The 12,856-nt window shown below is 39.8% G+C and overlaps 1 protein-coding gene across 4 annotated transcripts in view; it reads left to right on the top strand.

Moving 5' to 3' along the window:
• The window catches only part of kita (KIT proto-oncogene, receptor tyrosine kinase a), a 73,274-nt gene that overhangs the window by 14,940 nt on the left and 45,478 nt on the right, over window positions 1-12,856 (top strand). For all 4 annotated transcript variants that reach the window (XM_065956183.1, XM_065956184.1, XM_020643773.3 and 1 more), the window contains exons 9-17: window positions 950-1,131; window positions 4,357-4,463; window positions 4,624-4,750; window positions 5,287-5,391; window positions 5,702-5,812; window positions 6,547-6,688; window positions 6,857-6,948; window positions 7,062-7,192; window positions 9,290-9,412. In XM_065956183.1, the coding sequence (XP_065812255.1) occupies window positions 950-1,131; window positions 4,357-4,463; window positions 4,624-4,750; window positions 5,287-5,391; window positions 5,702-5,812; window positions 6,547-6,688; window positions 6,857-6,948; window positions 7,062-7,192; window positions 9,290-9,412 (1,120 nt within the window). The remainder of the gene's footprint in view (window positions 1-949; window positions 1,132-4,356; window positions 4,464-4,623; window positions 4,751-5,286; window positions 5,392-5,701; window positions 5,813-6,546; window positions 6,689-6,856; window positions 6,949-7,061; window positions 7,193-9,289; window positions 9,413-12,856) is intronic.

The following is a 12,856-nucleotide window of genomic DNA, read 5'->3' as shown; positions in this document are numbered from 1 at the left end:
TTAATCATGATTAACTACTGAAATGTAACAATTCATTTAAGACATTTTATTTAAAAAATCAAATTAAAAAAATCAGCAAATCAAGAGAGCAGTCCTTAAAACGTGCACTGTGGTAGAAGAGTAAGTGTATACTTATTCTCTTGCAACTACTGGGTTTGTTTGTCACTCCAGGGGTCCACAGATATTTAAAACAATCTGTTGCAAGTTATGTTAATGAACAATTTTTATTGTTATATAAAGCGAGGGCTAAGCTCTGCTGTTCCGTTTTTACCAACAATACAAAAATCTTTAACATCTAGAGCGTCTTAAAAGTCATATTGAAGACGTTTTGCACTGAGTCAGGAATGATGATGACGGTGGAACATGGGATCTGGGGATTTTAACAGTTCTGACTTGTGATTGGTTGACATTGATAAGATTGACACGCGATGGACACGGCTCATCGCGTGTCAAACATGAAGGAAGTCTGAGGACAAACACTTGGTGACACCAATCCCCACAATGCACGGGCAGTGAATCATGACTGATAATCCAAACTTCATCCCGTTATTTATTAATATTATTAAATCCAATTAAGTCTCATTACATTTAGACACGCACATGACCTGTATGTACAGAAACAGAGTTATGTGACCTGAGAGCACTTGGGTAACAGATGCTTTTAACACTGAAATATATTGGAGCCATGGTCGACTTTTATACACTTCAGCTTTACGACATGAGCGCGGAACAAACCCCGACTGTTATTATGACTTCTGTTAAAACCATCTGCTGGAAAACAAACTGAAATGTGAGCACATGTGTGGTTGGTTCACTCTAGTGGGTAAAGCTCTGTTTCCACAGAAGACTTAGTGTAGGAATGTGTGTCCTGCAGAGACTGAAGGGGGGGAGACCACAGATGAATAGCTCGCTGATCCTGTGTCAATAAGGTGTAATCTTCTGCCTTTAGGTGCTCCCAACAGGTGAATGCCACCCAGGAAGAGCATGTCATCACCATCACCCTGTTCAGCCCACGCTTTGGGAAGACAGAGGTGGAGAGCAGGGTGAACATCAGCAGAGGACGCTTCAACACTCTGGAGTGTGTGGCCACAGCGGAGGGAGAGCAGGCCTACACACTCTTCTCTATCAGCGGTGGGTTGGTTTCTCAAAGTAATAAAGTAATTTTTTTTTTTTCAGAGAAAATAATTTAGAGAGTTGGGTTTGAAAAAAATCAGCACACCAACCATAAAAATAATGACCGAACAGTTCCTCGGCTCGTACACCCAGCATTAGCTTTAGTGGTTGGTTATTAACTGAAGGGGGTTTCATTGTTGACCACAACTGTCTATTTTAGGCTGGTGGAGTTAAATGCAGGTGGCTGGGGATCTATTTTCAGTTGCGGATGGGGAACTCACTGGAGGGTGTTCTTTATTTTCTTTAATAACATGATCCTATCATTAAGCAATGATTTACTGGCTTTGAAACAAATAGGGGAATCTTACCTAGCATTGCATGCGTATGCTAACTGTTAGCTAAGAGATGGATAGCAGATCATTTTGTAACACACCACTTAGTAACATAATTGAATAAATGCGTTTCAGATACTTCCTGATTCTAATGTTCCACTGCTGTGTAGATGAGCTGGGTAAATGTAAACCAGAATGGGACTGGCCACGCCCACTAAGTCTAGAGAATTTTTTTTCATTTTTTAAATTAGCGGTTTTCTTTAAATTAGATTATCTCTGGGCCAACATATGGGATTGCTACTTTAAAAAAGTAACTAGCTGCATTACAAGATTACTGCAATTAAAAAGTAACTTGTTACTTTACTGCTTTACCCACTGAGAAAAGTAATGTGTTTCAGTACTGTCGTGTTAAAAACATAAAAAAGCCTTAAAGGCTTAATATTTGATTTTTTGATCCAGCAGACGTCGCCCTTGAGCACCAGCATGAAACCAAAACAACTTGCGCTGCATTATTGTGTTAGCATGCTAATGCTAGCGATCTTTATTCTGCTCGTATCTTCACACTGCATGTAAATTTACCTGAAATGAGCGTGATCTAGAAACACAGTTAAGCAGTGAGTACAGTATGTTATTCTTCTTTTCTCTAGTCCCTCAATTAAACAACTTTTATACTCGAGGGGAGGAGTCAGCCGGCCGTCCTGGCAATGTAAACAAAGTTAAGATAGGACTCTGAAAACTCTGAAAACATCACAGACAGTGGGACTCGGGTGTTACACCCATTGTAGACAGTCATGACTCACAGAGTTATTTTCAGAGGATATACTTGATTTATATTATATTTAAGTGTGAAAAATCACATACAAAGCCTTTAACTCATAACCTACCAGTTAACTGGTCTAGACAGCAAGTAGCCAACTGTGTGTCTGCCTTTGAGGGGGTGTGCAATGGCTCTCTGTCCTCTTACAGCCCCTCTTACATCTGTAACTCTGCAGCCCAATCACAGGAATGACAAGCGCAATATAACATGTAAAAAAAGTGAAAATTATGTTAATATTTCCATGGAGTAAAAAATGGCTTCTCTGCCATCTTACTTACTGAATTAGTTAGCTACGCATGCATGCTGATACATCTGAAGGCTGACCTTCTGCTCATGCGCAGCGTGCCCAGAGGAAGCGAAACAGTAACTGCAGATGCTTCAGGGAGTTATTTTCTTTAATTTTGAGGCGACAAAAGGAAGAGAGAAATGCACAGTTTTTGTTTTCAGTAACAGACAACATTTATGAAAGTAACTATTAATGGATAACTTGATTTGCGTAACTGATGCGTTACATTACTCGTCGCTAAAGAATAGTAATCTGAGCACTCTAACGGATTACTTTGTAGAGCATTACCCCCAACACTGTTCTTAGCCTTGAAGATTACTCACGAGCCGGGTTATAGGGTGGTTGTTGGTTGATTATTTTGTCCAACAAATGTTAATAATTATTTTAAAGAATATAATTTAAAGAAATTGCACGCAACTAAAATCTCCGCTGCTACAACTCTAACCTAGGGGAAACACGGCAGCGTCTAAGTAGGTCCATACACAACATGATAATAAAGGGGGCGCCTGTCAGTCTCATGTTTTGTTTCTCAATTGACGTAATCCTCCGCATGTCCTCACCTTCAGATTAGAATTAAGCACAACAGAGTCAACAGTACCTCAGAGGACACACTGACATGAACACCTATTTTCAGATTAGAAATCTTTCCCTCTACTGTTGTTGGTTTCATTTAAACTTCATAGAGTGAACTCAAAGTTCAGCGACACCATGCTCTGTGGATCAAAACAACAAAGTTATCGTAGTCGTTTGTGCCCCACAAGGGATTTAATCCTCAACCCAAAATATTTACTGCAAGCATGATTCAGTCGATGATTAACCCACAAATGTGGTTTTACAACTGGAGTTTGGCCGTCTGTGATCTGTTAGGTAAACATTAGCAGGGAGAGATACCTCAGATATGATTGGCCTGGATAACATATTGTCTCTAACAGAAAGGAATTAGCTTTAGTCCATTGTTTTCTTTATGACTCAGAATCCACCCTGCTTTAACGGCTTCCCCACCTGCTGCACATGTCCGCTGAACTAAAAGTACTGAAAACCTGTCCCTGAATGTGGAGACCTGGGTTTATGCATGATGGGGGGGCAAATACAGCGGGTATGTGGGCGAGCTTCATGCTTCAGGAAGAGTGTGTTTTCTTAGCCATGCAGGACAGACCTCTGGGAGAGCGCATGCCCATTATTTTGTGCTTCACAGGCAGCAGCAGCAGAGCAGGCGGAGGCAGAGAGTGTGGAGCTCAGTGGGAGTCCTGGCGGTGCGGGGCGTTCAGGGGGGCTGTGGGAGGCTGTGGAGGCGTCAGTGAGCTGCAGAACAGAAAACACAGAGAAGCTTTAGAAAGCACTGACAGGTTTACAGGGGATTAGTTCCTGCAGACTCTGCATTCTCTGATTTGAAGTGAAGAGAAAGCTTCTTATCTCTAAAGAGCTTATTACACCCCGGTGTACAGAGGAGCAAAACAATAAGGCATCACAGACGAGGAACAGGACACTGATGATGTGTATTTACTTACAAACACAGCTGCAAGAGCATCAAATACACATCGCAATAGTGCAACAGAGAAGCAATTCCATGCAAAGAAAGTGCATAAACTCTAACAGAAAATGAACGTCTGGGAACTTTCTGTTTGTTTACATGTTTAATTGGATTAGTTTTCTGTGATTTGAGCAAAGTGGGCTTCAGTGTGACTTAGCCCTCCATGGCTTACCTTAATGCCCCTCTGCAATGTCATTGAGAGTGTAAACATGGCAGACCACTGAGACTGACACTGATCATCACTGTACCTAACAACATCATTTCTGTGTCCCTGCAGAGAGAACTGTTCCACATGATCTGTTCACCCCTTTGCTAATTGGCTCCGTGTCAGCAGCGTGCATCCTCTGCCTTGTCCTTATCATGCTCTTCTACAAGTACATGCAGGTAGGACAGGTCTGCACTTTACCGGCATGGTGGCACACCCTCTTTTTTATTCCAAATCTTGAGTCAGAACAAGTCAAGAAAAAGAAAATATTGAAATCCCCCGAATTAAAATTTGAACAGTAATTTATGTTTTGTTATCTTGTGCCTGCATTGATGCCAGAAACCCAAATACCAAATCCAGTGGAAAGTTATCGATGGCATCCATGGAAACAACTATGTGTACATTGACCCCACCCAGCTACCGTATGATCACCAGTGGGAGTTTCCTCGAAACAATCTGCGATTTGGTAAGCACCCTGCACTCCCTTTCGGCCTCCAAGCTTTCATTAATCTGTCCTTTCTGACACTCTGCAGCAGCACAGAAATCCTGGTTTCACTGTCTGAGGTGTAAATCTGCATTGGGGCAGAGAGATGTGGAGATAAATGGGGGTTTGTGTCAGTTAGAAAGCCTAACAGAACAGGAGGCATGACATCAGCGCTGCCAGCCTCAGGCTACTTCTCCCTGATTAACTGACGCTCTGTTTTCTGTGTGTGGACACAGCATGGAGGTCTTAACCATGTCTGTGGTCATCAGCGGCTAACCAGTTCCACGGCTCATTAATGATGAAACCCCACTCCCTCACTGCAAACAGGATTTTGTTGACATATTGTGGGTGTTGTTTTTTAACAAACCTCCTTAAACAGGATCCTGCGTGTCCTGGTGACTGCGCACACAGCCCGGGGGCTCAAACTGGTGTTGTTCTAGGAACGCTGGCATGGGGCCAATTTGTGGGAGGGATACAGGATGGGGAGTAACAGTTTTTGTCTGTCTACTTGTCCACAGGGAAGACGCTGGGATCTGGTGCATTTGGGAAGGTGGTTGAAGCGACTGCATATGGCCTCTCCAAAGCAGATTCAGTCATGACGGTGGCTGTGAAGATGCTCAAATGTAAGTGCTGTTGACAAACATACAAATGAAGTGGGACAAGCACTGCAGCTACTCCTACTATGTGAAAAATGTGAAATTGTTGAATGAAGGCCTAATAAATCACTTGCCTGCAGGTGGTCATGCAGTTATTAAGTGGATGTTCTATATTTGATGGTTTTCACTGCCTAATCAGTATGTTTAACAGACATATTTTTAGTTCCATTAGCCTCCAGCAACAAGCAAACAATTTGCCAACACATTCCAGATCAGGACGCTATCATAGCTTCATTTACTGCTCACCAATCATGATGCAATTTTTTTTTTCCCACAGCGAGCGCTCATGCCACAGAGAAAGAGGCGTTGATGTCAGAGCTGAAAGTCCTCAGTTACTTGGGAAACCACATGAATATTGTCAACCTGCTGGGAGCGTGCACTGTTGGAGGTGTGGCAGCCTTGTTGTCCTGCATTATCATTTATTGAGTGAATACTAAAACTTCACTCAAGATTATTTTGGGCATAGGAGCCCTGTTTTAAAAATCACCAATACTTTTATTACTATTAATAAAAATAATAATAATTAGTTTAAGGAGACTCTGTAGCTCAGGCAAATATGAGGGAGTCCAAACTGTAAAGACAGAGCGGGTTAAAGAATAATGTAAACTGTATCATGTGTCCGTGTGACTGAAAGTTGCAGCTTCTGAAAGCTTTGGAAAAAAGTTTTAAAAATAAAATAGGACCCAGTATGGACTCTTGCGGAACACCATTTTATATATTATAAAAAGCATGAAGATAAATCATGTCTTGGACACTTATTTAGCTTCAAAAATCAGCAATGTGTTAGCCAACCTTTGTGACAGAACAGAGTTATTAGCAGGTTAGAGGTATTAAATAAGTCAGATAAACATTAAACACAGTGTTAAGTCAATAAGACATGTAATGTAGTCATGTAAGACCTAAATTGTTAGCGTCAGTGTTGTGTTGCAACAGAGTGCATGTCAATGGGAATGGCTTATTGCGAGAAAGACCTTTAATTGATTCTTTGTTTGACCTTAAAAAAACATGGCTAAAACTAAGATAAAATCCTCTTCAAATGAAGTATACTTCTTTTAAATATTAATTAAACATTTTTGATCGTAAATGAGTGATGTAATTTGCTTTCTTTCCGTTTGACTGCAGGACCCACACTGGTGATCACAGAGTACTGCTGCTTTGGAGATCTTCTTAACTTTCTCCGCAGGAAAAGGGAATCCTTTATCTGCTATAAGCTGGAGGAGGATTACTACTACCGCAATGTCATGCCGCATGGAAAAACAGCTGGGTGAGGATCTTTTCTGTGTATTATTAAGATGTGGTTCTATCGTGTGTGGGACAGAGAGGAGAGTATTTACTACCCAGAACGTGCGTGGGAGTATTGTATTTGGACAGCAGCGTGCCTATGTGTGGTTGTGCTCAGCTGAGACCAGACTGCTCCTTTTCCTCTTCACAGTGACAGCTTGAACGGCTACATGACCATGAGGCCTTCTGCTGCTGGCAACATGCCGTCCGGCTTCACAGAGAAGAGACGCTCACTACGCAAAGGCAAGCCAGCCAGCCATTCATCAAATTTCTCAGTCCAAAAATACACAGAAAACTGTTACAGCAAGACTTAAACAACTTTGGAATTTAATCCGTGTCCTGCTTCTTCTCCTCAGGTGGCTCCTACGTTGAAGCAGATGCACTGAGTGAGATGTTCGACGAGGATGGTCTGTCTCTAGACACTGAAGACCTTCTCAGCTTCTCGTACCAAGTGGCCAAAGGAATGGAGTTCTTAGCATCCAAAAATGTGAGCATCAGTAACAACTACCATACCAGATTTATGGATTTAAGATTTAGGCTTATTAACATTTATGTTGACCTATGAAAATACTTTTGAAACATCATATCCCAACCACTATAAATGTTTGACTATTCAATTTGATGATCTTTAGTTAAAGGCTTTATATGTGATTTTTCACACTTAAATGTAATATAAATCAAGTATATCCTCTGAAAAATAACTCTGTGAGTCATGACTGTCTACAATGGGTGTAACACCCGAGTCCCACTGTCTGTGATGTTTTCAGAGTTTTCAGAGTCCTATCTTAACTTTGTTTACATCGCCAGGACAGCCGGCTGACTCCTCCCCTCACGTCTAAAAGTTGTTTAATTGAGGGACTAGAGAAAAGAAGAATAACATACTGTACTCACTGCTTAACTGTGTTTCTAGATCACGCTCATTTCAGGTAAATTTACATGCAGTGTGAAGATACGAGGAATTTCAATTTCAAGTTCTGTTCAGATCTGTCAAATGATGAGCCGGTAGTGATTTTCAAGGTATTACTGTAAACGGTACTGGATGTAAAACATTTTCTTTTTCACTACATGTTAGATCAGACTTCACAAAAGTTATTCAATAATACTCAGGAAACCAGCAGAATTATGTCTTTTTTTTCAGTAAAAAAAAAAAAAGAAGAAGCTAAATACCCACATTTGCATGTTATTTCATCGCCTGATTTTGTGTGAAAGTATGAGTGGTTTATATCTGCCCCATGGCTCAATTGGTAAACCAACTTGTACCCAGAGGTAGTTTTCAGAGGTCATGATGTCAAACCACAACAAGTTCTCCTCACCAACAATTAGATTATGCATGCATGTGAAAGTGCCCCCAAATTGACGACCAAACTTAAGTTGATGAAAAAGTCATAGTTCGGCAAGTTCTCTTTGGTTGGGAAAAAAAACTAAATCCATCATGCAGCTGCATTTAGTCTGCTTTACTCGCGCGTTGACCTGGTAGTTATGTTCTTGGTCGAGCCTTCCTTTAACAAAGAAAAAAAAAAAACACTCTCCCTCCTGTTTGAAAGTAAAAAAAGTGACAGAAATTTGGAGGATGTCTGACAGAAGTAGGAAAGAAGTGTCCATATGAGCTTGGGGTTAAAGAACAGCAGTTGTTGTGTACCCTGTGCTGTTCTGTGCAACATTACACTGACATCTCGCAAACATTTTTGCAATAGTTAGTTTGCTAGTTAGCAGCTACATACAAGTCCACAGTTAACAGAATCAGACTAAAGAAACCAGAGGACTCAAACTGCAATTCAGTGGAACCACAGTTTGGGAAGTGATGATGTAACTCTGTGTGTGAATAATGTTCCGTTTCCTCGCTAGTTATTTCAACATATTTAGCATCATTAATGTTACCTTATTTCAGAATCAGCTTATTGGCCAGGTATGCTTGAACACACAAGGAATTTTACTTTGGTAAACTGTGCTCTCTTTGTACAAAAGTATAATATTAATTATCAACAATAAACACAAAAAATAAACAAATAAGCAAAGACTAATATGTACAAGGCTAAATAGGACAATATAAGATAATACGATAAATTGTTGATGGCATTTGCATACCCTCTACTCAAGATTTGATATTCGTCAGGCTAGTTATTTTTCTTTACTCTTTTGTAGTTACAGCATAGCACGAGTTGAAAATGTAACTGTAAAATGTTCTTTCCCCCATGAATTCAAACAGCTTCTAATCCACCCCCAAATATAAAGTTAAAACAATGTATATCAAAGACATGCATTCACAAGTCGACTAAACTTACAAATGGGACTAGTTAAGGTAATATTCACGCAGTGTATGGATCATGTAGCAAGTGAACGGATCTAAAACGCATGTTAGAGCAACTGGATGAACTATTCATTAGTCACGGAGGTGAGATATTGTGGCCGGTAAGCTCCTGTATCAGTGTCAGAGGTTGTGTGTTACGGACTCAAGTGTAGAAATTCAGCACCAAACTGCATTAGAAAAAGCATCTTGTTCATGACTCGTGTTGTATTATTGATTGGTCATGTATATCACACGTATCAGGAGATGTTAAAGGCAGTGGGTGCGTTTGTTTTGCAGTGTATCCACAGAGACCTGGCTGCAAGAAATATCCTCCTGACTCAGGGAAGAGTGGCAAAGATCTGTGACTTCGGCCTGGCACGAGACATCACCACAGACTCCAACTATGTCGTCAAAGGCAACGTAAGTCAGCACCAAACACGTTTATTTGAGAAGAGAGGCGGCATACGATCAGTGGTGGCTGTCATGAAAGTTCCCACGCTTTCACACGCCATTCTCATCTTGAATCAACACCTGTGCTTTGAATAAAAAAATACTCTTGTTGAAAAGTTTCATAAATCTCTGGCAGGATTTGAAGTTGAATGATAAGATGTATATATTGCAGTAAAATTGAAGAGGAAGCCACTGCAGGGAGGCCAGATTTAGAGTTTTATGATCTTGTTTGTGTGAACAGGTGATAATGCTGGAGCAGAATTTTGGACCAGTTGAAGGTGATGAAGGAAAGTCTTAGTCAAACCTGAGTAGAGGGCCTATAGACAAAAATCTACAAAACAGGATAAATGCAAGGACACCCCTGTCAAGGCTTTTAATTAAGACTTGATTTTTTTATTTGCCATCGAAGGAAAAGCCAGAACCAAATGAAACTTCTACATTTCTACACTTTGTTTGGAAGTGTTGCCGATTTCCTCTTTCAAACTGTTCCTTTTTTTTAAATTGAATGTCTATTGAGAAATGATTGCCAGGGTGAATTTTGTCATATGATATCTAAAAGTTATTAGCAAACACGTAAGTTGTGTACATATTTTACAACACACATTCAAGAGCAAACAGCCGGGCAGCTGCCCTAAACTTCCTTCTTGCAGGTGACATACTTCATACATGACTTCTGCAACAGTGCTGCATTGTGTATCAGCAGCTGTGTGAAGTTCTCTCTTCAGGTGAGGGTGTAAAGTTGACACTAGGCTTTGTGACTGCTAACTACTGGTAAGGAAGTAACAACCTACTGAAACCAGCTGAACCTTCATCGCTAGGGTCATTAATTATATAAAGTCAAGAAGGCAGGTCGGCAGTCTACAATCAAAAAGACTCCAGTAGTCATTGGTATCATGCACATTAGATTTTATTTTTGTTTGATTAAGACATTGCACTACTAAGCTACATTTACAAAATTATGTTGAACAGTGTTATTTAACTCTATAGAAAACTGCTAACGGCATGAAAAAGTTCATTTTTTCTTAGTGAGATTAATTTTGTTGAATGCTGTTTTCAATTTCTTTTAAATGTAATGGTTTCTTATGTCAGAGATGCATTTTTTTATTTTATAAATTCATTAATCACATTTGCAACAAAGCCATTTCTGAAGTGTTGTTACGGCTGGCTCAAATACAGAACATAATAAGGGACACCACAAAGGTTTTAAGTTCTTAGTTTTTAGTTTATTGACAATTACACATAAAGTACCTGAAAAACCAGGAAACAAACTACTGAGGAGTTGCTGCTATGAAGTTGGGAGAGAGAGTGGTTGTTTAGGAGGCCTTGCCTAAATAGACTCAGCCTAATTGTCTACAGGTGCTGACAGCCAGCTGAAATCAACAGAAGTCACCAGAGGGAGCACCAAACAAACAGGAGACAATAGTAATGTAACAGTGTTTTGCAATGTAAAGATTTAGACATCGTTATATTCAAATTAGTTGCCAAACACAAACTTTCCCCCATGTAGAGTTAAATTATCACTTAACAAGTGTTGTGTAATTCACCAACCTGAACCGAGCCAGTAGCCTGCTGATGTGAAGAGTAATGTGAGTGTCTTCACACACATTAAAGTTACACTAAATGATGTAAATTAGGTTATAGGTTTGTAAGATCAGATATTTTCAGCTCAGTCTGAACACGTTAACAGAGTGGTTGTGGCCTCCCCCGGCCCCCCGAGTAAAAATCTGCTCAGGGTCCGTCCAACCTGACCCCTGAGCCATGTAAACCATCTGCCACACAGTCACACCTGACACCCCAGTACTCCCACTGCAGCATCCTGCCCTTAAAACAGTCCGCCCCATCTGTCAGTCTAAAGCTAAAGACGTGGACAGAACAGAATGAGATACATGCAAAGCAACATTTATTAAAATGATGTTATAAGAAGAATTTATTAATATGATATTTTTTTAGAGAATATAAGAAGTAAAAGATAAGCCGGCTGAACTAGTTAGTATCGGCTGAATATCCAGCATCTATTTATCAAAGCTAATTAAAGCATGACATAACTTTTTTTAAATTATCTGCTGGAGTAGGCCACCTCACACTGAGCCATCCAGATTTCCTTTTCTACATTTATAATAGACCATCTATACTCAGGCATTGATGATTACTTTGGGGAAAAGATGTGTGTCTATATCACCCTGGATGCTGAACTATTTAGCCTTGTTATTGTCTGTTCCATCTTGCATAAGTGCAGAGTTGTAACTAAAGCTCAGCTGCCTTTCAGCATTTCTTCTCAAATGTTCATAGTCCTCCTTAATGTCCTCGAGTCCTGACTCAGAAACGTCTCAACAAGACTCAGCATTGTTTGCAGAACTCAAACTCAGAGATCATATAATCTGATGCTGTTCCAGCTGCTTACTCTGATTATGTGTATTGTCATTTATTGAGAAGGATGGTTATCAGTTTTACACACTATAATTAAAGGGGCGGGGCCCGTGCATAATTCGTGAGATCTAAGATAACTTGTGTAGCCGTCCTGCTGACACAAATATTTCCTAATGAGTTAATCATACAGAATAGATTAAACAAAGTCACACCTATAATTACAATTACAAAGGATCAGTACTACAGTTTTACATCAGCTGTTTGTATTGGCAGTGATGTTTCAACTTGTGATGGCACAGTTAGTGACTTCCTGTTAAGTTGTATAGTCTTTTGTGTTTTGATAGAATAGCGACTCGACAGGTGTGGTTTTGCAGGATGGAGGCAGCAGTGCATGCCACAAATAAATGTAAAATCCTCTGTGTTTGAAGCAGGCATGAGGTCTTCTGTAGGACCAAAAATATGATCCAGTTGTCCTCTACTGCTTGCTCGTGTTCTTGTGCATAAACAGAGATATGTTATGTTGTGTCTCCAGATGTGTGTACTGTACCTGTCAGCAAAACAATGTTGGTTGTGTTATCAGTATAGCTAAACTTGAATCATTTAAGTATTGTGCATTTCACAAAACAACTTTTTGCTTTAAGGTTTAAGTTCTCTTTCACCCAATTTATTTTCTGTTTTTTGCAAAGGCCTCGGTTACATTTTTCTGTCTGTCTTTTCTTTTTTTTGATACTTTCTTTTTATTGATATCTTCAGAGTAAAACAAGACAAAAGAAAAGAAGGAAAGAAAAAGGAAGAAAAAATAAAAAAATAAAAAAGGTAACATGGGCCATACGTTAGTCAAAATACACAAATCAGGGTTTTTTCAGTTAAGATGAGTTACATTCAGTACAGTACATATTCCATTTCTTCCAGTCTTTTATATATTGGTCAAACGTTAATCTAAATGAGAAGGTCATCTGTCTTTTCTTTTTGATTGCTACACTTAAAACACACAGTTGAATTCATAGCCGTAAAATAGAAAAATAGTGCACATCCAGTGTAACAGTC

This window comes from Labrus bergylta, chromosome 6 (genome assembly GCF_963930695.1).
Source record: "Labrus bergylta chromosome 6, fLabBer1.1, whole genome shotgun sequence".
In the NCBI taxonomy this organism is placed as follows: Eukaryota; Metazoa; Chordata; class Actinopteri; order Labriformes; family Labridae; genus Labrus; species Labrus bergylta.
Note: the sequence above shows the minus strand (reverse complement) of the source record. Positions and strands in the feature narration are given on the sequence as shown.